Source organism: Vigna umbellata, chromosome 8, assembly GCF_029865625.1.
Source record: "Vigna umbellata cultivar VRB3 chromosome 8, Vumbellata_1.0, whole genome shotgun sequence".
NCBI lineage: Eukaryota > Viridiplantae > Streptophyta > Magnoliopsida > Fabales > Fabaceae > Vigna > Vigna umbellata.
In genome coordinates, this window is record NC_142172.1 from 27777246 (window position 1) to 27803624 (window position 26379).

Below are 26379 nucleotides of genomic sequence, written 5' to 3' on the forward strand. Positions count from 1 at the left end.
CCCGCCTGTCCGGCTCGGAGGAGGAGGGAGAATGAACAACTTGGAACATGGGAAGATCAAGGTGGTCGTCCGGCCTTCAACGAATCCGTCTATTCCTCAACGTGTCCGTCCAGTTATCAAGAACCGTCCGATCTCGAAACCATCTCGAAATGTTTTAAGGGGTCTTCAACGTTCGTCCAGCTCCCAATGGTAGCCCGCTTTGAGCAAAGCCCGCTTGGTCTTCATCTTACAGTACGTTGAACAGTGTTCGTCCGTCCAGTCTCTAGCATCCACCCAGTCTTCAACACAATTAAGAGTGTTTTAGTAGGGTCACACCAAACCCGACCGAAGTCTCGTTAAAAATAAGAACATATTAATTATTTTAAAAATTAAACTATTATGAATTTATTCTTCTAAAAACATAAATGGTTGTTTGGAAACTTTTGTATATATAAATAATAATTTTCGCAGTCAATTATACTTGACTTTGCTCGTTCTCACCGACTGTCACTCACAGGTAGCCGTGTCGGAACTATAACCACAGTCAAAGCTAAGCTTCTGCTTCTTTTTTCTCTATCTCGCTGACACTAACTATCATCGGAAACGGTAAGTGAAACCCTACGTGCGTGTTTCTTCGGGTTGAAACATCATATCCCCTCCAAGATCTGAATCTACGCAATGTAATGTAACGCACTACTTCTCCAGTAGGATCCAGAAGAACCAAACTCATCAATGAGCAAAATCCGTCGCTGCCAGAGGATTTTCATCCTCTCTCTTCTCTCTCTCTCCGTCGTCGCTCCCCTCGTCTTCGTCTCTCACCGCCTCAACCTTCTCACTCCTCTCGGTAAGTTCAATTCCTCTATCTTTCTCTCTCATCACGTGCTTCTTTGCTACTTGTTATTTTGCAATGTCGTTTTGCTTTCACCATTTTTTGTGACTCTTTCGATTGATTCTGCGCCTTTATGTTGCCGTCGTTTCAGGAAGAAGAGAGTTTCTCGAAGAGTTATATCGCGCTGTAAGACTCCGGATTCCTGTTTTTTTTTTTTTTGAAATCTGTTTCTAGCTCTTCTTGCTTTTGGTTGCCACGAAAGAGTTTGAGCCGGAGGATATGTTGCTTGCCTTGGTTTTTAGTACTGGATTTTAAAATGTAGTGTCGGTGAGTGGAGTTGTCAACGGAATTTCTCGCACTTTCCCGGAATTTATAGCGGAGAATCGTATTACTTCGGATTTGTTTGTTTTAAGTGGAGGAAACATTTGTGTTCCTTTCAAAGCAGCTAGTTGAACTATACCAGCTTTTATGCTCCGCTTTGGAACTTGAATTTATTTTAGGATAAAACTTAGATGCAGTTTGATACGTGCTACTGGTGTATTTTTCCAGTTAGAACTATAATTTTATATCTGTTTTTTTGTGTCATCAAGGTTTTTCATTCTCGATGTAAAACTTCAATTTTTATTTAATAACAATACCAAACACCTATGGATTGTTTTAAACGATCTTTGCTATTAATTTATTTTTGTTGTAGGCATACAGGACGGATACTTTGAAGTTAAATGCTGTAGAACAGGTAATAAGGGTTTTGATAATGAATTTTCCTCATTGCGTTAAGTACTTGTTTTCTTTTCCGAGTGAATTGACATATAATACTTTTAAATTTTCTGCCTGTTTTTGAGTTTCAGGAAGCTGCTGAAGAATTAGATGAACCAAATCAAGTTGTTTATACGGAAAAAGATTTTGTTTCAACAATTGGTTACGATTCAGAAAACAATCATGATTCTAACGAATCTAGAAATGCGGGATACAGAGGCGCCACTTTGGAAATAAATGGTTGGTATATATGAGTTTATGTTTTATTATTTAATTTTGGGCTTGCATATGGCCACTTAAGTGATAAAGTATATGGGACTGTCTGAAATTTGTACTATTGTCGAGTTCAGGTTTCAATCAACACGGAAAAGAACACCAGGGAACTCAGCAGAATGATTTATCCTTCACGTCTCAAGGTAGGAATATACATGATTCACAGAGACTGTTAGAGAAGAATATTGAAGTAACAACCAAGAAGGTTCAAGAGATTAAGAATCAACTTAATTTAGCCAAGGCATACTTGAAAATTGCACCACCAAGCAGCAATTTGCGCTTGAGAGATTTGGAGCGGCTATCAAGAGAGATGGAATTAGTAGTTGGTGAAGCCACCCAGGATTCAGATCTGTCAATGAGGTAAAATTTCCCATGTAAGTCTATGCTTGCATCTAGAACTTTCAAGTGAAAACTGCTAATGTTTTGATCCTTGAAGAGAGTAAATATGAAACTTGAATTTGTCCCACAATCACTATGGTTAATTGCTAATTTTTTAACTGAATACAGCAACAACAAAAGCCTTATTCCGCTAGGTGAGATCAGTTACATAGATCACAGTGTCACTGGTTTGATTAAAGATCAAATCATCAAATCTGAAATGAGTTATCTTTGATCCATGTTTGTATATTGATGGGTTTTACGTTGTTTGTGAATAGCCTAACGCACTCATTTACCTGGGTTTAGGATTGGCTATAACACATTCATTTTTTGTTTGATAAGAATTGTTAACAAAATTTGACAATTTTTTTCAATCTGAAAACAAGTGAAGTTCACAGTGCTTTGCAGAAAATGAGACACATGGAAGCTTCACTGTCTAAAGTCTACCGTGCTTTTCCTGACTGTTCTAATATGGCTGCCAAGCTCAATACAATGAAGCGTCAGGTTGAAGAGCAAGTCCGTTCTCAGCGACATCAAGCAACATATCTTGTACATCTTGCTGCAAGGACTGCTCCAAAAGGCATTCATTGTCTTTCTATGCAGTTGACTGCAGAGTACTTTGCATTGAGGCCAGAGGAGAGAAAACTTCCAAATGAAAATAATATTCATCGCACAGAACTTTATCATTATGCTGTCTTCTCTGACAATGTTCTGGCATGTGCAGCAGTTGTTAACTCTACTATCTCATCTGCCAAGGTAAAATAACTTACTTTTTTTTTTGGATTAACTTTTATCTTGTTTTTTCTTTCAACACAGATACTCTCTAATATTTTTTGAGCTAATGTTTCTGTTGTGACTCCAATGTGCTGAAAAAGCTGAAAAAGAAAAAGAGATACTAACTCATACTAATAAGTTTAGCTGTCACGTTATTTCAAAGTAGACAAGTCCCTAGTGGTTAGTGGTTGCTTTGGTGGTTGATGACTTGATGTCCCTCTCTCCAATATTACTCGAAAATGCTTGTTTGACATTTGAGAGGGTGAAAATAGGAACTTGGGGGAAGAACCTGATCTATGATTATAATCCCTCCCCCTAACCTTGGGGAGTTAATTACAGGACAAATTGTACACAATGTTATTTGAAGTTGACCCTGACTACTTGAAAATTAGAATAGTTATTCTAGTTGCAGCTTTCAATGTTACAGAACTTATTTCAGAATCAAGAAGCCAAATCAGCAAATACCTAAGATGATTTATGATCTATCTCAATGTAGTTTGTTAGAAAATAAAATTCTCCTTTCACTTTCTTTCTACAGTATGTCGCCTTTCATTATTTAATTGGGTTGATATATATATTCCAAAAGAAAATTATTGTTAGTCACTCCCTGATAAACAGTCATTTCCAGTTAGTGGGAGCTCGTTTTACCTCGTCAGATTTCTCAGCATCTGTATTAAAGTGTCTAAATAAGTTTTTTTTTTTTTTTTTTTCAGAAGAATGTTGTCTCTCTGCATCAATTCATGTCACTTTATCTTGTAAAGTTGTGGATTCATTATAATTTAGTTGCAGTTGTGGGAATCTCTGAGAAAATTATTGTTAAAAGTATGCTAACTTAACATATCTTTATATTAGTTTCTAAAGTACTTAGAAAATATTATAAAATCAATTAATCATCTAATTAAGAAAGCAATATTAGGAGTTGTTTTCCTGATTTTTCAATATTTCACGTTTTGTTTCCTTATTTAGTTTGGTTTGTTAATGGGCTGGTTTCGTACTAGTAATACAAGTACCTGGCCGATTTATTAGTATAAATAGGAGTATGAGATGAAGGTACTGCAACAAATTATAGATTATCAACAATATACTTTGTGTTATCATTTGCTTTACTTTCTCTTCTCTCATTACTCCATAAACATACTATTTTTAATAGTTCTCATTAAGTGTGTATATATATTGTGGTTAGAAAGCTTGACAATGAACTCCAAATTGCAGGAACAGGGGAAACTTGTTTTCCATGTATTGACCAAATCACTCAACTTACCAGCAATCTCAATGTGGTTCTTGATAAATCCTCCTGGGAAAGCTACAGTCCACGTACAGAGCATAGACAACTTTGAATGGTTGTCCAAGGACAATTCCTTCCTGGAAAGTAACTCCAGCGATCCAAGATACACCTCTGAATTGAACTACCTACGTTTCTATCTTCCGGACATTTTTCCTGCTCTAAATAGGGTTGTGCTCTTTGATCATGATGTGGTGGTACAACAAGATCTCAGTGCACTGTGGAATATGGATATGAAGGGAAACGTAATTGGAGCAGTTGGAACTTGTCAAGAAGGAAAAATCCCATTTCATAGGATTGACATGTTCTTAAACTTTTCAGATCCATTAATTGGAAAGAGGTTTGATATCAATGCTTGCACATGGGCATTTGGGATGAATTTGTTTGATTTGCAACAGTGGAGGAGACACAATTTAACTGCTGTCTATCACAATTATTTGCAAATGGTACGATTAAAAAATGTCTTTATTTAGTTTTGTGCACTTCAATATTTTACACTAAAGGTTGTCATGGATTGGATTTTTCAAAATCTAGTCTAGATCCAATCTAGATCTAGTAAAATAGATTGGATCTATAATCCAGATCCATTTTAACTAGATCAACTACATATGATTTTTTTCGGTCTAATTTAAATTGGATTAAATCTAGATTAATCCACTTTGTCAATTAGATTAAATCCTGTAAGATCAATCTAATACACTTGACTATAAGGCCTATTAAGACTTGGGTGGGACTAACTCAATTTGACGTGAACCCAAGCTGATTCATGTTGACCTAGGTTTGGCTCGACTTGGGTTTGAGCCTAATCATCTTGACCTTTATATTGGGTCAATTAATCTTGATTCTTCGGTTTGGGCTGATTGGGCTTGACCTACGGTCATGACCGATTCAGTTTGACCTTTGACCGAGGCCAACATGGCTTGATTTTTTGTCTTAGGCCAACTTAACTTGACTTTTGGTGTGGACGAACTCATCTCAAATTTCGGCCTATATTGACTTGGCTTGACCTTCGACCTTGTTCTACTACGCTCAATTCTTTCGTCCAGACCAACTCATCTCGATTCTTCGACTCGACTGATTCGACTCAATCTTGGGTTTTTGATGACTCGACTCCACCCTTTGGCCCAGGCCAACTTGCCTGGACCTTCAGTCTAGGCAGACTCAATTTGACCTTCGAACCAGACTAACTCTCCCCAATCTTCGAGTTGGTAGACATGCCTCGACCTTTGACTTGGGTTGACTCATCTTGACCTTTAGCCCGAGCTAATTTGACTTCACTTCCTAGGTCAACTTGGCTCGACCTTTGACCGGGATGACTCGAATCTACCTAGGCCGATTTGGCTTTACCTTTGTCTTAGGCTAACTTGACTCAACTTTCAGCTTGGGCTAACTCCTCAACCTTGGATTGAGCTGACGTGGCTAAACCTTTATCTCAACTTAGAACCCCCTTGATTTTGGATTTTCAAAATCCAAAATATGATCCAATCTAAATTTAATTAAGTGGATTGGACTTAAAATACAAAAGTATGGATTTGAATTGGAAAAAATCCATTTAAATAGACTTGAAGTAATATGGATTTGGATTATTCTGGATTGGATTTCATAATTTGGATCTTTTGTCCACCCTTATTTTACCCCAACCAAATTTCTCCGATGTAAATTTCATTAGATTTTCGGTTAGACTCTTGACATTAATGAGGTAATGGTAATTTGAAGAACAATGTTTGGCATCCAAGTTCTTGAACCTCAATTGTATTGATCATCACTTGCGATTATCTTTTTTGCATTTTAGCATCCTTAACCAAGTAGTTTGAGTTTTGATTCTGAATTACCTGAATCGGATGCTATTATCAGGCAAAGATTTGATATCACCAAGGCATTTTTTAGATTTGTATTCAAAATTGGCGTTTTCTTCTTGTATCTAATTTTGGTGGTTGAATCATAATGGGAGTACGTCTCATCATTCAAATTACTGTTTTAGATGGAGCACAAATGTTAATTTGTTTGAGCAACTTTTCATTTCTTTCCCCCGATATTGTTTGAAAATAAAATTATAATGGAATAATTGTCTTGTGTATTTGTCTGGGATAATGTTTGCAGGGGTTGTCGAGCGTTGGAAGTCTACCTTTAGGCTGGCTCACTTTCTATAACAAGACAGAGTTGTTGAATAGACAGTGGCATATTCTTGGCCTTGGTTATAGTTCAGATGTCGATCGAAATGAGATTGAGCGGGCTGCCGTTATACACTATGATGGTCTTAGGAAGCCGTGGTTGGATATTGCCATGGGCAGATACAAAAGTTTTTGGACCAAATATGTGAATTATGACAACCATTTTTTGCAACGGTGCAATCTCCAGGCATAGTTCAAAATTTAAAGTTCCCTCGACCCGATTTGAGTGGGCTTCGGTTGTTGACAGGCTCGAGGGTTCATTCACGGATTGCTTCACGTTATTATTTCTTCAATTCTTCTTTAGAGTTTTCCACATCTCTGACTACCCCAAATTTCCTTGCATTTATTTCTGGAACTTTGGCAAATTATAGTCAAGATGAAGATTCAGTAGCTGCTTGCAGATGCAATTGGTTGTATATATAAATATTTAGTGTCTCTTAATTTATACCGACATTCTCTGCTATTCGGTGTGTATTTGGTTGGGCGACACAAGGCCTGAATGTGATTCATGTTGAAGCAACTCATACTTGCTTTCCTGTTAGAAGAGATTTTAATGTGAATTTGGAGCAAATGTGGGTCTTGCCCAGTTCCATGATGCATCGACTGGGAGCTGGTTTATTTACTTAGAAGAACACAATTGCAAATTGGGATGACGGCTGTGTTTTGAATTGTTCCGTGCGGATGATTTGATCTCTAGTCTTTACAAAGTGGAAAGGAGTGACGTCTTCATAGTGTTTATGATGGTTTTTTTTTTTCTCATTCTCTTTCCTATGGTGTGGCTATGAAATATCAGAAGTTATATTGGTCACGAGGGTATTACTAGGAAGGTTTGGAAATCATACTGCACGAAAGGCAGCAGGCCTATTATTAGTAATTGAAGTTACATTTTGAGTGATTTGTTTGAAATGCTGATTTTTTTTTTTTTTTTATATTTCATTTTCATGTGGCTGTGTAACGATCCCTCTAGTTTTGTAATCCTGGGAAATTTTTCCGAGGGCAATGTTAATTATACTTTTTTAATATATTTTAGACATATTTTCATCATTATCTGAAATTTATTAGTAATATATTATACAACAATGTGTGAGAATTGTGCTCTGTCTGTAAAAATCTGATTTTCTCTATGAATTTTTAAGTTATCGCAATCGAAATTAACAAATTTATTATATATAAATAGTTGTTATTGGATGATAATTACTGCTTGATCATTTTTCTCTTATTAAATAATTAGTTCAATTAACAAAAAAAAAGTTTGCTCCAACTTCCTAAAATCAGCTTAGATGAATGAGGAGAAAGTTGATCGTCAAATGGATTAATTGACACATGGCTGGAAATGATTGGATTGCTAAAGATAAGGATATCTAACAAGGGGCCACAAATCTATCCATGTTTTGTGGTGTATAGGACTCTCTTTGGATCGGTGATATTAACTTGAACATTAGGTTTGGTACTAAGCTGGTACCCTTACTCTTTACAGCCAGATCATACTCTACCACTTCAGTTCCACACTCTGATCATTCGTAGTTACTGAAAAAGATGGCAACCATCTCCGCTGCTACCACCACCCCCTCGATCACATGTCTTGTGCAAAAGCGGCCTCTTGGGGTCTCATCTTCTGTTCTTGGTTTGTCTTTTCTCATCCTAATTTGCCATTGTAAATAACGACTTTAAGCTCTTTCATGTCTGATTTCTTCAACATGCCATGCAACCAGAAAGTAAATAAGTAAAGCTTGAGAGTTTTGGTTATCTTATCTGGATGGATGAGAATTTTAAGATACATGTTTCAATTGATTGTTTGGTTTAGAATAATGATTTCTGATGCAGCAACCCTTTTCTTAAGCATTAAATTATTTTATGTAGGATTGCCAACAATGGGTAAGGTGGGAAGAGTGAGGTGCTCCATGGAGGAAAAACCTTCTGTAAAGGAAGCAAGCAGCTCAAGCATGGTGATGGGAGCATCTTTGATGGCAGCCACCTGTGCTGCAGTCATGTCTGGCCCAGCCATGGCCTTGGTGGATGAGAGACTAAGCACTGAAGGAACCGGGCTTCCCTTTGGGCTTAGCAACAACCTTCTTGGTTGGATCCTGTTGGGTGTCTTTGCTCTTGTATGGGCTCTCTTCTTTGTCTACACTTCAACTCTTGAAGAGGATGAAGAGTCGGGATTGTCCCTTTAAATTCTGGATTCATCTTCTGTTGTGTTAAAACAAACTTGTGTGCTTAATTTCTTCTTCTTTCTTTCAACTTCAACACAATCTTCACCACTCCTACTTCTTTCTGTTGTCTGTTCAATTCTTCACACACTAAATAACATGAACAGCTACTCCACGGTGGAAGTGTAAAGTGGACGAGTAGAAGAAGAAGCATTTGTGGCGCTTAAAGAATCAATTTAAGAAATGCTAGAACCAATGTTTTCAATTAATTTTCCAAATCGCAATTAACCAAGAACCAAATTGCAATAACTACACCTATTACTTATATTTCTTTCGACCATAGAGTGCAGATCTGGTTAATTGTAATAATTTAAAATAAAATTATACAACTACGATAGGTTTATCTAGCTTTGGCAACATTAAATAGCGTATCTGATCCATCATCTAAATTGCAGAAGTTATTTATCTGCCCATTTTAGTTATGTTTTTACCAAAGTGGTTTTATCAGTCTAAATAATCAACCTTGATATTATTTGGATAGTGATACTTTTAGACAAAATTTTTTTATAATATTTTAATATTATTTATGTATGATTGGTACAAAATTATTTTATAATTAATAATAATAATTATAAATATTAATGTGGATCAATTAATCATAAAATGATATGTATACGATGTTAAAATGTTGTAAAAAAGAATATTGTTAAAGTATAATATCCATATTTTGATTATGGGTATGTTCGAAATAAACAAGGTTTAAGTTTGAGTAGAAAATCTTAAGATGGGTAGATCTGAACAAGAAGAAAAAGTTCCTGGTCTTGGGTTAACTTCTCTATTGCAAAGGAGACAATTTAGGCTCTACAAATAGGAACTTCGTTGCAACAACCAACGTCGTCGAGGGAGAAGCTGTAGGAGTAGAAAAATTAAAAAAATGTTAATGCTCTTTGTAAGACCCATGAAAAATATTTATAATAGTAAATTTTTTTTTACTATAAATAGCCATGGGAGGGAAGGTTATTCTGCACCAAGAGAAGAGAAATCAAGTGAGAGCTTGAGAAATAGAGAAGAAAGAGTTAGGGAGAAATTTTTAGTTGCAAGAAGAGTAGAGGTTCTGAAGGGTTTCGGGGAAACAAATTCGGAGCAGGAGATTAAGTCTGGAATAGAGGTAGGGGAGCTAACCTTTCTATGTTTTTTTTATGATTTAATAGTTCTATGCTTTTATATTATGATTTAGTATTATTTTATTACTATTCATATATTGAAATTCTGTGTGAATATTGTTAATGTTTACTGTATGTTTATCTATGTTGAAATTCGGTATAAATATTATATGCTGTTGTTTTGAATCTGTAAATAAGAAATTTGTTAAAAACTAGTTGAGGAACACTTTGGCTAAGGAAAGACTTGGTACTTAAGTTGTCCATTGTGACGCACCTCTCTTTCTTGGAAGTCTACTCGACAAGTTTTTAACTTAAATCCTATTGAACAGATTGAGTACTGTTAAATTATTATGCAATATATTGAGTTTGTGTGATTTATGCGATGATTGTATTTTATTATATTGCATTTAAATTTATGCATCTGAACATGTTATGAGTATTATGGGGAGATTTTGTAGGGGTATAATGTGAGTTGAGGAAAATGAGTATGGCATGAGTCTCGTGGAGAGATTCAGTAATATTATGGTATTTGTGTATATGTTGATGTTGAGGGTCCCATAGTTGGAGGTTATCCTGATACTCTAATAATCATCTAGTCTCAAGTAGAGAGGGATGAATTATGTGGTGAGAGGAGCAGGAGGTTCTGATCTATGTGCCGGTTTTGGACATAGTGAGGGGATTAACCTTGTGAATGGTATGAAGTATTTTGAAAGTGTATTTGTAAAAAGAAGTAGAAGTCATTACAAGTGCATAACCTCCCGTGACCGCTCATCAACGTATCATCCGGATGAGTGTCTATTGGGTATTGTGGTGTCTATTGGGTATTGTGAGATGAGTGTCTATTAGGTATTGTGGTGTCTATTGGGTATTGTGAGACGAGTGTCTAATAGGAATTGTGGTATGAGGGTGTCGAACATAATTATTATATGATGTTTATATCAAGGTAATTATACATGTTTTATAAATGATTTGTTGCATGTTAGCTCACCCTACTTGTTTGTGTTTGTTTTGTTTGGGTATGTGCGATGATCGTATAATTCGTTATACGGGAGCAGATGAAGGAATGTCGTCTGATCCAGTGCCAATGAAGAGAGAGACAGAAGAATAAGTTAGAAGAATTCGAATTATATTTATGAGTTTATAGTTGAAATTTGAGTTTAAAACATGTGTAGACATATATTAACTATGAATTTATAAGTGTGAGATTACGGGATATTACCGTAAATGTAATGTTACAATATATAAATTATGAATTATCCAGTGTGAGATATTGGGATGTTACACTCTTAGTGTTGAAAACTTTTTTGTCTTAGAAATGGAATAAAGTGGTTCTTTGATATGAAATATTATTCTCCTTCCTCAAGTGCTACACAGTTGTATCAACATTGCAGATTTTTATTTTGATATGAACTTCACTATCCTATAATCTAAAATTATAACTATTTTAAAAAATCAAAATAATATAAATTTAAATACATTAAATATATAAAAAAAGTTTAAAATATAAAAAACAAACTTATATAATAAGGACCAGACATTTATGTTCTGTATAAATGAATGTTTTTCACATAAATTGTGCTATTTCTCTTATTTTTTACTTTGATGGTGTAGTTCATTATTATTGTTATTTTAATTTAGAGTTCATTCAATTTCATGTCTTTATTTAACAGATGACTTATTAGTACATTAACATTTTTTATTCGAAATATTTTATTTATAGGCTGATTGCATTAGTTGATTGATAGGCAATTGAAACACTTTGAATATTTAGGACACTTATTTTATTTTATTGATTTTTAATTAAAAATAATCACTTTATTTTTAATCTATTTCATGTTTTTAAAGAAAGCTAAAGTTTAATACACTTATTAACCCTTATACATATGACATTTTTTTAAAATATTTTCTTAAAAATAATTCTTACTACTTATAAATTAAATTATAATATAGTATTTTAAATATGATATTTGTTTGGAAGAAAAAAGAAATACTATCTTCTTATTTTCTTGTTTGAATCTTTTGTATTGGCATATACGTATATTATTTTATGGAATATATTTGATGATTCTAAAATTACATAATTAGGGTTTTCTATTTTAGAAGTGAAAAGGAGTATAAAGCAATATTGCGACAAGTAAATTTGCATTAGCAAGCAAAAGGAGTCCACAAAGAGAGAAGTGAAAAAAACAGAAATACAAAAGCAATGGCAACTTCGCTCTCTTTTTCGCCATCGCTCTCTCTCAACACTCTCTTCTTCAACAAAACGCTTCCATTTCCTCGCTCTTCTTTACTCCGCCGCCCTTTCTCCAAATCCCTAATTCCAATTTTCACGCGCCGCTGCACCTTCGCCGTGCGCGCCCAATCTCAAAACGGAGCTGATGCTGTCGCCGTCCACTACGACTTTGACCTCTTCACCATCGGCGCAGGAAGCGGCGGCGTCCGAGCCGCTCGCTTCGCCGCGAATAACGGTGCTTCTGTTGCTATCTGCGAGCTCCCTTTCTCCACCGTCGCTTCCGAAACCACTGGAGGCGTCGGCGGAACGTGAGTTTCTCGTTTTCCCTCTGTTTTTACATTTGCGATTTGTTAAACTAGGGTTTCTTGTTGTGGAGGACAGGGATTAGTGGATTTCAGGCTAACAGGCTCTTTTGACAAGTCACACAGTGTTAAATATGGAATTGCTTTTTTGATGCAACGTAATGAAAATATTTAAATACTGGTATTACTGTAATTCCTTTCCGTCCTTAAATTACAATAGATTTAAAATGTTTAGTGTAGGTATTAAAAAAAATTTAAGTATGGATACTAATTTTCTTTTTGGAAGTACAAAATAGTAATTAATCAATTATAGATAATAAAAAATAAAAAAGAGTTAAGCTTTTCTCATATTACTTTCATAATCTCATTTGTAGAAGTTCTATCTATATCTATTAGCTTCTTCAAAACTTTATTTAAAGTGTTGCATACAGCTAGTTTTAACCAATTGGAGAAACTTAGTTCATTTTTTTAAATATACAATTGCAATTTATCCAAACCGGCTTATTTTCTTTACGATATCACAATAATGACTGAGCCTTAAACTCAACTGGTGGTGGTTTTTGTATGAATAAGTGTTTACAACTTAGCTATTTCAATTAATTATCCCTCTATTATGGCCTTCTCACTGTGTTCATTGATTGTGCTATTCAGTTTTTGTTCCTTTGTAAAAGAATTCAAATGCTTATTTTTTATGTTTCCTTTTTGTCTTCTCCTTGTAGCTGTGTAATACGGGGATGCGTGCCAAAGAAGTTGCTTGTTTATGCATCAAAATTTTCTCATGAGTTTGAAGAAAGTCATGGTTTTGGCTGGAGTTATGACAGTGAGCCCAAGCATGATTGGAGTAGTTTGATAGCTAATAAAAATGCTGAGTTGCAGCGTCTTACTGGCATCTACAAGAATATCTTGAACAATGCTGGGGTCAAGCTGATCGAAGGGCATGGAAAGGTAGGATAATGCTATGGTTTGGTTTTGAAGTTCTTTATAGCTTTCTATATATTAATCAATGAATGAAGATTTTGTTTTTATTTTATGGTAATGTTGCTTTTGGAATCCGCAGATTATAGATGCTCACACGGTTGACGTTAATGGTAAGCAATATTCAGCCAAACACATTTTAGTTGCCTCTGGAGGTCGTCCCTTCATTCCTGATATTCCTGGGAAGGAATACGCAATAGATTCAGATATTGCCCTTGATTTACCATCACAACCTGGGAAAATAGCTATTGTTGGCGGTGGTTACATTGCCTTGGAGTTTGCTGGTATCTTCAATGGTTTGAAAAGCGACGTTCATCTCTTTATACGGCAAAAGAAGGTTCTGAGGGGATTTGATGAAGAGGTATGCACTCATGAATGATATATAATTGGAGAATTGGTACTGCGTAGTAAACTGTCCTATTCAAATTGTGAACTGTCTGCAGATTAGAGATTTTATTGGAGAACAAATATCTCTGAGAGGTATTGAAATCCATCCTGAGGAGTCTCCCCAAGCTATTACGAAGTCAGCTGATGGTTCATTCACTTTAAAAACCAACAAAGGTACAATGAATGGTTTCTCACATATTATGTTTGCTACTGGACGAAGACCTAATACTAAGGTATTATTTCCAGTTGTATAGTTTTACTTTTTAGTAGCTACCGTTTGAAATTTACATACGTGCCTATATTTTTTAGCTTAGAAAATGATTTAGAGGCAAGGAGTTTGATTGACCTTACCTATATTAACAACTTACATCATTAAATATATCAATAGAAACAAGTGTTTAACTATTGTTTTAGTTCGTTATGTGGCAATATTTTCCCTAAGTTATGTGCTTAATTTTCTTTGAATGATTCTATGCTGATGCTTCATGCTAATTTCTGTCTTTATTGAAGTTCAAAGGTCTGGAACTTTTGAACTATGGTGTATTTTCTCTTGTTCCATAGTTGGCCTAGTTTCCTTAATAGTTGAGTTACATGTTTCAAATTTTAATATTTAAATTTTTACTTTGCAAGCATCTTATTTTTACACATTGAACAGAAAGAGACAAAAACATAGAGAATATGTATGAACTTTGATTTCACTGCAGAACATAGGGCTGGAGTCTGCTGGTGTGAAACTAGCTAAAGATGGAGCAATAGAGGTAATTTAAGCTTTATCATTGGTTCTATTTGGTGTATATTGATATGATCTTGGTCTCACACTTCTTCATTCCAGGTTGATGAATACTCTCAAACATCAGTTCCTTCAATCTGGGCAGTTGGAGATGTTACAAACAGAATAAATCTGACCCCAGTTGCTTTGATGGAGGCAGGGGCATTAGTTAAAACACTGTTTCAGGATAGCCCAACAAAACCTGATTATAGGTATTATATACGTAATGCATCATGTTTAGTTATAGGTTTTTATTTGCATTTTGCTGGAGGTCACATGGATTTTTAAACAAAATATCATTGATTATAAATTGGTAAAAGAACTGATAGAGTGTAAAAGTAGTCCTGTGACAATAACGGTTGCTTATAAAGTTTGTGTAAAATATAGCTTGACTTTTTGTATTATTACTATTCCTTCATACCTATAAAATATAATTTTTCCATTTATTGCAATTCAATCCTGGATAATCATTTTAACTGCTTGTTTTTATTGTTAAAAACACAATGAAATATCCTGGTCGCTGGACTCCAGAAAACATTTATTTGAGATGTCAAATGTGGCAATTATGTAATATAATTATTAACCTTAAACATATGCTAAAAGATAGAATCCATATTCTAATATTTTTAATCTTCATGAATTGCTCATACATTTTAAGACACCAGTGTTAGGATTAAGAAATTCAAATATAACCTTCAATGTTGACTTAGTGGCTGGTCTGGGACTCAGTTATATCCTCAAATGACATCACTATTTACAGAGAATATCATTATACAAATCCAACTGTTGAATCATCGGTATCTCTATTCTGCCAATCTTGCACACCCAATGATTACAATTTTGAAATATTTTTATTTGTTTGAAAGCTTGTTCATAAATCTTTGATGATTAAAGAAGTAATAGACAATGTATCTCAATTCACATTTGTGATGGAATTAATGAAACTATTTGTTAAAATGTCAAATTACTTGGAATTCCGTTACCTTATTTGCAAATATTGAGAACAGAGCTGAGTAGTTCAGCAAAGGTGAAGAAACGAAAATCTTTATTGTATTTCAAACAGTTTGAAATTTTAGTTCCTGAGCTTAGTTCCTATTTGTTGGGACCCAACCAAATAGAATTTCACCCAATAGTTAATAATAGAGAAACGGTTGAAAAAAATGCCAAACAGTGTCTTGCTAGTAAATCTTCTGTTCAATCATTCATTAGTGCATACGTAATGTTCTAGCTTTTCGTTGCCATAATGTGTTTCATCATTCCTAAACGTGCAGGTAATATCGGAAGCTAATCTTGGTAACTTGTACACACTATGTTTTAGTAAATTCATAGCTTACCAACTGATTCTGTTACTTTCCTCTTTATCTAGAGCTGTTCCTGCCGCTGTATTTTCTCAACCACCAATTGGACAAGTTGGTCTTACTGAAGAACAGGTGAGAGAATTATGCAGTGTCTGATTCTCATACATGCAAATGGTCTTGTGCATATTTTAATCGGTTGTGCAGATTAATGTTTTATGACGTTTTTTGTGATTTTCCAGGCTGTACAACAGTATGGAGATATTGACATCTTCACTGCAGATTTTAGGCCACTGAAATCTACTCTCTCTGGGCTTCCTGACCGGGTGTTTATGAAAGTAGTAGTCTCTGCAAAAACAAATGAAGTTTTGGGTCTGCATATGTGTGGAGAAGATGCTCCTGAAATTATACAGGTTTTTAGAGTTGCTACTGCTGCTCTGTATTGCCTTGTTAACGATACGTGAAATTTCAATTCACTTGATATGCATTCGCTTGATGCCCAGGGGTTTGCAATTGCTATTAAAGCTGGCTTAACCAAGGCTGACTTTGATGCCACAGTAGGCGTTCACCCAAGTGCAGCTGAGGAATTTGTTACCATGAGGATTCCTACTAGGAGGATTCGAAAGAGTCAATCATCTGAGGTAAGTCGATGACTCTTAGCTTGTCTTCCATTGATTTCTTGTCTAGAATTTTGGTCAACAAAATGAATACCTTGGTGATTTAAGTGGTAATGAATAATACACCAATTATAGATTTTTGGAACTGAAGGCCACTACATTTATTGAAAAATAACAATAAAACAGAGCTGCGGCTGCCCTATTTGTTTTCTCTGACTGGCTATCGAAGGTCTGGCAATGTGATTTTCATTTGGGCTTTAAAGTCTGTAATTTTCAATACTATTGATGCATTCTTCTAAAAATTTTGAATTGGTAGTTTTGCAACTTTCTATAATATAATGTTGCGAATGAGTAATGGTTGTTCCGTTTAATACCAGGGAAAGTCAGGTTCTGTAAAAGCTGCAGCAGGAGTTTAACAATATTGCTGTGCTTAATTGTTATACTCGAAGAAACCAGTCGGTGCCTCAAGGTATCAATGAATTTCTGTTTGCTGAAAGAATACATATTTTTTCGTAGGGACTTGCTGCGTTAAATTTCTTAATGGTGAGTTTGGACTTCAATATTTTAATTTCAGTGGATATTAGTATCTTGTTCGTGCAGTGGTGCCATATGACACGTGGACAAGTAAAATTACGAAATGATATGTTCTTTCAGTAACTGACTGGGTTAGTTGTCTATTTTCTGATTCTTAACCAGATTGGTTATCACTGAAATTATCGTGATTGTCAAATTGTTGGACGAAATTCAGGACAATCTTCAGCGACTGAGTTTTCAGCACAGTGCATGGAATGTTAAAGTGACCCCGGAGAAGGCGAGTGAAGTTTTCGTTGCCATTTTATTTAATTATTTTCATTTTTCTTTCGCCAGTCCTTTCATGTATAAAAATAATAGGAAAATCCTTGTGGGAGTTTGATTTAAAATAGTCTTTTTGTATCGAATTTGTAGTGGGGATCAAGACAAAAGTCAATGGTCATAATGAATAATGGTTTTCTTTTGTGTAATATACATGGCGTTATTCACTGGAAAATTTATCCATTCTTGTGGACTAATGATAGGACGAGCGGAGTTAGGCTTAAGAAATAAAATTTAGTGGTCAAATTATATGAGAGTTATGAATGTTATAATATGTTTATTGGTTAAAGGATTTATAGGATGCGTTTAGGATAACTGTAATTTGCTGATTAGATAAATAAAAGGGTAGCTTGGGGATAGCCACCCAATTCTTCTTGCAACCCTGTCCAGACTTTGACACCCATGGATTCATCTCAATAACGTCTGTCTCCTCATGCTAAATATATTAATAAAGATTAAAACATTTTATACTATTTTGTTTCTTTCTAAGTTGGTTCTTCTCGGGCTAGAAAAATATGGAAAGGAAAAATGAAGCATATCCAGAATAACTACATAACCATGCCTACAAGTATTTATTCTTTTGGTCAGTAGCATTAATTGATGAAAGCCGCATATGTCGTTTTCATAATGATAGAAAAAGAAAAACACAGGATAAATATGCGGTCTAACTTTTTTTCATCTCTCTCTCTCTTTCTATATATATATAATTTTTTTAATTTATGTTTTTACATTTTTTTTATTCAACTGAATTATTATTTTTTTTAAGTAGAATAAGTGTGATTTTTTTTTTCATTAAATCAATTTAATGCAGTGTGAGATATTAGGTGTCACAATGAATACTAGATTATTTTCTATCTCTATAATTTTATTTATAACTTTTTTTTTGTAATTTTTTTTTCACCTTCTTCCATCTTTTATCATTTTTTTCTATTTTCTTTTATTATGTACTTGTATGTTTTTGTTGTTTGGTATAAACTTGTATCATTTTTGACATTGTTGATGAATATATGACTGTGTGAAAATATATATATATATATATATATATATATATATATATATATATATATAATTATGTTGATGTGTGATTTGGTTATTGAGAGAATTTTAAAGAGAAATTTTATGTTTTGGTGATTGTTTAATGTATGTTTGACATATGAAATTTCATAAATGAGATATCGTGATATATTATTAATCATTCAACTCATATAAAGATGAACGAGGTAGGGGAGAAAATGGTGGGAGGTCATACTTTTGATTTTAGGTGTGAAAGATTAACATCGTGAGTACTAGGATAATAACTCTTATGTTTATGATTATGTAGAGTATAAATACTACTACGAATGCACATATATAATGAGATCTTATGTTAAAGCATGTATATTGATAATTGAGTCTAAATTCAAGTGTATATATGTTTTTAGTTTCTAATACTTTATAAATATTTATCTAGTATTTGATATGATTAAATGAGCTAATTAAAGTACCTGAAAACACTAGAAAGGGGTTGAATAGTATTAATGAAAACTTTTCGCAACCCTTTTGATATAGCATGTAATCGAGTTATTGAAATCTTCTTTTAAATAATCGTAGGCTCGATTTAATAGGATTTTTCAATAACTGCTTTTAGCGTGCTATTCAGAATATATATTGCAGCATTTTGTTAAGAACTTCCTTTATGAAATAAATCGTTTAGCTTAGAAGATTCTTGTATTTAGAAATAAAGCACAACTGCAGGTTTTTACAAGATGATTCTTTAAGTAAGAGAAGATATAATTGCACAAGAGATTTGATACTAGTTCACTTTAACTGAGCTATGTCTAGTCTCCTCTGTAGAGGGTTCCACTATAATCTTCACCCGATTACAAATGAGTATTAGCATTACTCCTGGTATACTCAGCAACCTTGCCGAGATTTTCTTTAAGTATTCATACCAATTTTGGTACTCAACAACCTTGTTAAGATTCCTTAACTTAAACATAGTTCAGTTAACGATTGCTTACAAGTAGTTCAGACTATATCTCTCACAGAGAGGATTTGATTACAATACAAAACAGTCTAAATACTCGCAAGTGTTTTCTCTCTTCTCTCTTACAATCGTAAGCAATATGACTATGAAGCTTAAGAGTATTTCTTTCTCTTTTTCTCTTCTTTTATCTTTTCTTCAGCTTAGATGTACTCTTTTTCTTGAGTTCTTTCTCCTCTCTTTTTCAGGTTGAATATGTCGTTGTAAGTTTTTCTTTTCTTATGCTCTTTTATTATTCTCTTGATTTTGTTTTTGAGAGATCTTTTATTTATAGGCTTCATGGTTATATGTCTGTGAGATTGAGTTTGTAGTTTAAAGTCTTGATTCTTGTGTTTTCTCTTTCTTCTTTTTACAGCAGTCGTTGTGTAAGTCAATTTTGTCAGAGCATACGTTCTTTTTCAGTCCTTTGCTTGAAGTAGGTTGTATGATCTTTTTAGACTTTGCTTCAAGTGATGAACATTTTGTGAATATCTTCTTTGTCTCTAACGTTCACTTTTTTATATTTGATCTGTAGCACCATGAATGCTTGTAGTATAGCTTATCTACAAAATTAGAGTAAACTGTGCATGCAACATATATGTCTTTTCTTATCATTTTTGTTGTTTTTGAATGTTGAACATTTAATGTCATTTAATGTTTGCTCGAAACAATAAAGTGTTTTTTGATTTTCTATAGTTGGGTAACATTTTTTGATTAAGTGTTTTTCTCTAAGGATACCAAGCATAGATATATACTTCATCATAAGATGAGATATTTGTTAAACTCATGACATCGTTTAGTCAAGTAAACACTTCTTTGGCTTTTGTATCTTTTTAGATAGATATCGTTTAGCTTGCTTAAGCTTTCTTACACATTTTAATCATTAAGTTTTTTTAATATATTTTGTCAGAGACATTGTCTCGATTTATTTTGTTTTCGAGAGAGGTTGTATACCTGTTCAAGGTATTACAATCATTGAGCGTTTAACTTAATCTCTCTTGGACACTTTTAGGCAGAACATCATTAAGTCATGCGTCTGAGTGTTTTAACATAGATGCTTTTCTATTTCCTATGACCTAAGTGTTTACCTAAGTTTCCTATGTTTTCTATGTTTGGGATTCAAGCTCTAAGTCTTGTGTTTTCATCCTAAGTTGTTTTTTGATTATTATCCCGTTTTAATGTTATTTCATTAAACTTCAAAACATGAAAGCTTTTGGGCACATAGGCGATTTTATCTTTAACACTAATGATGTTTTCTTTTGAACACTAACTTATCATGTTGTCACTTTTGTTGTCTTTTGTGTATTCTTTATTTCTTTTACGATGATCATGTTATTGACATGAGCATATGAGGGATAGGTGTTGAAGCATCTTTGATGGAAAACGATGACATTGTAGAGTTTTTTTTTGGTTGTCTTATGGTTATATTTAGTTATTTTAGATATACTTATTATTATAGTTATTTTGAAGGATTATTTTTGTTAAACATGAAATTTCGCATCAAACTTTTTATGATGGGACACCTCAACAAAATTAAACATCATCATATTTTTAATTTAGCAAGAGCTTTATGCTTTCAAGCAAACTTACCTATTAAGGTTTTGGGTAAATATGTTTTTACAATTGGATATTTGACTAATAGCTCTCTTGGATGAAAACATAATTTAGATGTTATAAGGATAGATACCTTCTTATGAATATATTGAAAAAAAATATGTTTATGCTATATGTCCATTGCAAGAATTGGAACAAAAACAAATTTACCAACTTGAGTCAAAAATGTATTTTTTATGGATTATATGTTCATAAATAAAGGATGAAAGTTGTATGATTTGTAGAATGGAGAACATTTTATTTCAAAGGATGTGTCTTCATCAAAACATTATAAGGACCCGAAAAATATTAAGTAAAATAGTAGACTAAGTGCTAGAGCTTAGTAAAAACTACGAAGTATGAGTGAGGCGCTAGGTGTAGTTACATATAGTTAAGATATTTTGATGATGACAAAAATAAGTTCAAGAACGCAAACATACAAAAGATATTGGAAGACTTGTGATTTAGTATGTTTGGAAATTAAACTTTTGTAATACGTCTTGTCATGAACAAAATTGTGTGTAAGAGTTAGTTTAAAGAGTCACAAAGCAGCCTTGCACAATATCACTCAGGAAAGCTTTAAATAATTTAAAAAATCTCTTTGATAATCAATTAACTATAGTGGTAATCGATTATTCAAATGAATTTTGATTTCCTAGAAAAGTCTCTATGATAATCGATTATCACCTTATGGTAATTAATTATCACATTAGAAAAAAGTATTTTGAAAAGTTTCTATGATAATCGATTATCTCTTGAAATAATTGATTATCAGCGACAATTACAACTTGACTCTTCAGTTTCTTGACCTAATTTTCAAAAGAGAGAGTCTATATATTTTTCCTAAACCTAGTTTCTAAAATAAATTTTCTTTCAGAAGTTTAAAACTGAGACTGCGAAAGAAACTCTTTGTGTTTGTCAAAAGAGACTTTGTAAGACCTAGTGTTGGTAGAGCAATAACTTTCACTAAGTGTGTTCTTGAGTGTTGTTATAGTTACTAGAAAAAAATGTTCAGCTTTTGTGTAACTCAAAGGAGATATTTCATTTCTTGTGTGATTCAAGGAAGATGTTGTTTATCTCTTAGTGTCTTCAAAAGAGGTGTTTTCTAAACCAAAATTATCATTACAAGAAAAAAAACTCATTATCTATAACAAAAATTCGTAGGTAACGCAAAAAATTCGTAAGTAATATTATGTTACTTATGAATTACCTACAAATAAAAATGTATAAATAAAATGATCGTAACAACCGTTATCACAAATTTATCAGTAAATAAATTATCTACGAAAAAATTCGTAAGTAACTACATACAAAGTTATCCATAGATAATTATATATAAATAGATAATTCGTAATTAATTATTTACATATCAATTTGTATGTAATTATTTATGAATAAATTCATATGTAATTACTTACGAATACATAATTATTTATAGATAAATCCATAACTAACGTGCTCAGTTTATATATAATGTTTCACTGGTAAGATCATTACAAACATAATAAATAGCATCAAGTAATTAACATAAAATATTCTTTATCTAAATTTAACTCTCTCGTAAAACCAAACATTATAAAATCAAACTATATTAGATAAACAAAATCCAACCTTACGAGAAAGTTACTAATGTAACATAGTCTAATCTCTAACAATATTCAAACAAAAGTTTCTAACACAGTAACAATAATGATTAAAGTTCCTGTAAGTACAAAATAATTTATGTTGTTTTTCATCTTCTTTCTACTCTTCATTTCAAAATCTTTTATCATCTTCTTCATCATGATGAAAAGCAACAAAAATAAAATAAAATAAAAGCAATAGAGTAGAGGGAAAACGCCTTTTAGAATTACAGACCTCCCTAACCTGAATATTGGAAAAATATTGGTTTCCAACTATATCTTTGTTGGATTCTTCGTAGGTTTATCAACCCATCCTTGAGACAACACTCGATGATTACGCACTAATTTTTCATCTCCAGTACCATTCGAATGACTGAGTAAAACTCTGTGCAAGAGTAAATTGCAAAAGTTAAGCAACAATCGTCTATACTACAATGTGAACTAAATGGACATCATGCAACATCTAATTTGAACATCTCTCTCAAATTCCTGGAAATATATGCTAATGTAATCATGCAAAGAAAGCACAAGAAAAAAAATATGGGAAAACATACATAGATCAAGCACGTGAAACCTTCAATTCATTAGTGGTCAAAGTGCAAATTACAAAATAAGGGGTTGCTTATGTTTTACTTACCTATGGATCGTATCTTTAGAAAAATTTCCACTATAGAACCCCAATATTACATATGGAAAATCGGTAGATAATTTTTTTACTATTACCTACAAAAAAATTCATATAACTCAAATTTTAACACTACTTTACTTACAAATTCAAATATGTATATAATAATTTGTAGTTAAACTATATCTTATTTGGGAATGCAAGTTATAATTTATTTTAGTAATTTGTTAATCTTCTTTAGTGGTTAACAACTAGATATTGAGTCTTTTAATCTACGCGAGTATAAAATTACTTGTGTAAATCTCATTTTCCTATACTCTTTACTTTTTTGTTATTATTTAAGGAATCATTTTTAATTATGAGGTCACTTTATAAAAAAGTAAAAAAATAAAATAAAAGCATAATTTTATTAAAAAAATCAATTCAATTCCCTTCTTTATTTTATCCTAACGCAATTATTCTGTTGGGTGATTCTAACACACATTTATAATTTTAAGACAAATGTATTACATACAATATTATTAAAAAAGAAAATAATAACTAGTAGCCCTGCTTGTCAAGTTGTTCCTACAAGGATAATTTAATTAATCTTTATACTCCGTGGGTTGTTGTTTAGGCAATGAGTGAAAAATTAACTTTTCTTTTAATATTACATCAAATGTATTTTTAGTCCTTTTAATTACAGAGTCACTTGGTAACAAGGTCGTCTCTTTAAATTAATAATTAACATGTTCTTAAATTGAATGTATCTTATAGAAACTTTTTTTAGAGTTAAATAAATAAAAATAGATTAATATCTTGAAGCATTTAATTTTATAGTATGAAATTGATAATTATATATGTAAGAACCTAGAAAATAGAGTATTAGAGTTGATAGATATTTAAAATAATGAGACCAAGTAGTTTAAATATTAAAATAATTCAATAATATAATTAAAAATTCATAAACTCGTCTCATTATTTAAAACACGTACCACATCTCTAGAACTCTTTCTCTAAGTTCCATTTTTCTTCTTTCTACGATTTCTTACTCCTTGATCAATTGGTTGACGATCAGAAAAATCCTAAGAGATCACAACAATATATTCTCCATCATCATCCGATCAGTTTTCTTTCTAGAACAAATAATTTTCTACTAATTTTCTTAAATTTGTAGTTTAGATGCAGGCGACAAAAGTTTCTCGCATGTGTCGTTCATCCCTCCTTTCTAGTTCTTTATTGATCAAAGCTCCTAAGGACCCACTTTGATCAAAATTCGATGATTTGTATGTGTTCCTAGGATTCCTTGGACTCGAAGCAAGGGTAGAGCACTGTGTAGAGCTTGGTAGATATTCTGATAAGGTAAGGGAAGTTAGTGTTTTCTTTTAATTGAATTATTAAGTATGAAATGATATTTGGTAGTATATGAAACTAATGCATGTTGTTTTTATGTTAAAAATTGATTGTTATTAAGTATTAAGTATTTTGGAATGATGCTACTTGGTTGAATGATGTTGGTGTATTTTTATGATTTGTTTGGATTTGAGTGATTGTCATGAATTCTGTTATTGTGAGGTTAGTGGTGTCAAGTGGATGAGATGTTGAGAAGAAAGGTTTATGTGAAATCATAGGCCATCTTGGTCTAAAATAAAGGTTTTGATAGGTGAAATTTTTTAACAGTGGTCAAAGAGGGAGAACTAGACTTTAGGGCCTGTCTTGTAGTCATTTGGAACTTGTTTGAGTTATGAGTAGGTAGATATATAAGTTAGGACAAAGTGATAATCAATTAGTTGCAATTTGAATGGTTTTAGAGGTATTTTAGAGGTTTTGAGTAGTGAGTTTTAGAAGTAAAAGATCTGAGGCAAAGTGGAGAACTTGAGGTTTGTTTTTAGGTCATTTTGGACTTGTTCAGACTCCTAACTAGCTTACTTATGAGTAAGAATTGGTAGAAATGATTTATGGTTGTTAAAGTAACATTTTAGTTGATTTTGAATGGAAGTTCTATGGTAGAATGAGTTAAAATTTGTTTGGATTAGATTATATATATTTGAATAGGTTTATTGTAGCTTAGAATACCAATTAGAAGTTGGTAGAAGGGCATAGGATAGGAGATGTGAGGTTGAAGGAGTGTTATTTTGGCATATTTGGAGTGTTGCAAAATTATGCAAAGTGGGTGAACGAGCAAACAGCTCGCTGGGCGAGTAAATAGGATTTTGACAGTGAGTTTCAGGGGCTGAGCGAGCTCCTTCGATGGGCTGTGGGAGCTCCTTGTTTTCACTTTCGTCGGGCGAGTGAAATTGCTCGCTGGGTGAGCTAGGGCTCGCTGGGTGCCAGGATTTCAGGCGTTGGGCGACTAGTTGTTCTGCCTAGGTGGATTCTACTTTCATTTCTCTTATGAATCTGAATGTATATGGTATGATATCAGTCTTATGTGCAGTAATGCAACTTCAACTATATGATGGTATGGAATAAATCTATGTAAAGGATGTGAAATATGGTTATAGGGATTTCAAAGAGAAGTCCTTAAAATGATTTTGTGTAAGTGTATGTATTGATATGGGATGCTATTAATTAGAGTTATTTTGACGCTTTCAATAACTTCTAGTCTTAAGAAGATAATGATAGTTATGTGGTGGAGAGTAGCAGAAGGTCCTTAGTCTATTGGTTAATTGTTTGGTCATAGATGCTTGAAAGGATTAACCTTGGAGTGTGGTGATTGTTGTTGAGGAAGTTTTTGTTGTTCCACCTCAAAGGCATAACTTCTATAGTTTGAAATCAATACATGTATCTGGATGGTCAGTCTAGAGTTAGAGGAAGAAGTGTGTATGAATATTGTTAGTGGTTTATAATTGACTTATAAACCATTGTTGTAATTGATTATATGTTCATTCTTTAATAACAATAGCTTACCATGTTTTTTGTGTTTGTGTTTGCTTATTTCACATGATTGCCATAATTATCTTTATGATGCAAGCATATGAGGAGCTTTCGTTAAATCAATTGTTAGGTGGTAGAGATGCAGCAAAAGAGTAGATTTAGTTTCTTATCTTGTTAATCTTGTAATTATATATGTATATATATTTCCTTTTGGATAACATTTAGCTACACTTATCTTTCTAGTGTAAAGTTATCTTGTTGATTTCAGATTTATTTGACTTTTTTTAGTACATGTTATACTTTATAATTATACCTAGATAGCGGTAATAGTTCATATATACTTTTATTTAGAGTGTTCTAATTTCATTGATGTGTGATCAATTCTATAATAATATTAATACTATTAAAAATTTGGAATGTTTTATAGTAATTACAATTGTATAATTAATTGCTATATATATATATATATATATATATATATATATATATATATATA

General features: G+C 32.9%; 3 protein-coding genes across 10 annotated transcripts; all 3 read left to right on the plus strand.

Annotated features, from left to right (window-relative positions):
• The first annotated feature begins 453 nt into the window (after window positions 1-453).
• Window positions 454-7486, plus strand: LOC124832567 (putative galacturonosyltransferase 6). Of its 4 annotated transcripts, none has more exons than XM_088095923.1 (9): window positions 454-585; window positions 685-823; window positions 960-994; window positions 1503-1544; window positions 1657-1804; window positions 1915-2197; window positions 2614-2971; window positions 4202-4717; window positions 6372-7486. In XM_088095923.1, exons 2-9 carry the CDS (start codon window positions 712-714, stop codon window positions 6633-6635), a joined length of 1758 nt encoding a protein of 585 aa, XP_087952049.1. In that variant the 5' UTR covers window positions 454-585; window positions 685-711; the 3' UTR covers window positions 6636-7486. The 4 variants fall into 4 exon arrangements, with proteins under 4 accessions (XP_087952049.1, XP_087952050.1, XP_087952051.1 ...); XM_088095924.1 differs by having other exon boundaries at window positions 455-585; window positions 688-823; XM_088095925.1 differs by having other exon boundaries at window positions 458-823; window positions 4208-4717.
• A 386-nt stretch (window positions 7487-7872) lies between these two features.
• Window positions 7873-8683, plus strand: LOC124832572 (photosystem II reaction center W protein, chloroplastic-like). The gene is made up of 2 exons (XM_047306811.2): window positions 7873-8066; window positions 8303-8683. Exons 1-2 carry the CDS (start codon window positions 7979-7981, stop codon window positions 8614-8616), a joined length of 402 nt encoding a protein of 133 aa, XP_047162767.1. The 5' UTR covers window positions 7873-7978; the 3' UTR covers window positions 8617-8683.
• Window positions 8684-11892: 3209 nt separating this feature from the next.
• Window positions 11893-17336, plus strand: GR (glutathione reductase). 5 transcript variants are annotated; one of them, XM_088096502.1, is made up of 12 exons: window positions 11893-12296; window positions 13010-13235; window positions 13348-13626; window positions 13709-13885; window positions 14357-14410; window positions 14485-14633; window positions 15788-15851; window positions 15959-16129; window positions 16220-16357; window positions 16711-16802; window positions 16908-16998; window positions 17082-17336. In XM_088096502.1, exons 1-10 carry the CDS (start codon window positions 11959-11961, stop codon window positions 16747-16749), a joined length of 1635 nt encoding a protein of 544 aa, XP_087952628.1. In that variant the 5' UTR covers window positions 11893-11958; the 3' UTR covers window positions 16750-16802; window positions 16908-16998; window positions 17082-17336. The 5 variants fall into 5 exon arrangements, with proteins under 5 accessions (XP_087952628.1, XP_047162759.1, XP_047162760.1 ...); XM_047306803.2 differs by lacking the exon at window positions 16908-16998 and having other exon boundaries at window positions 16711-16876; window positions 17030-17336; XM_047306804.2 differs by having other exon boundaries at window positions 16908-17336.
• Window positions 17337-26379: the final 9043 nt, after the last annotated feature.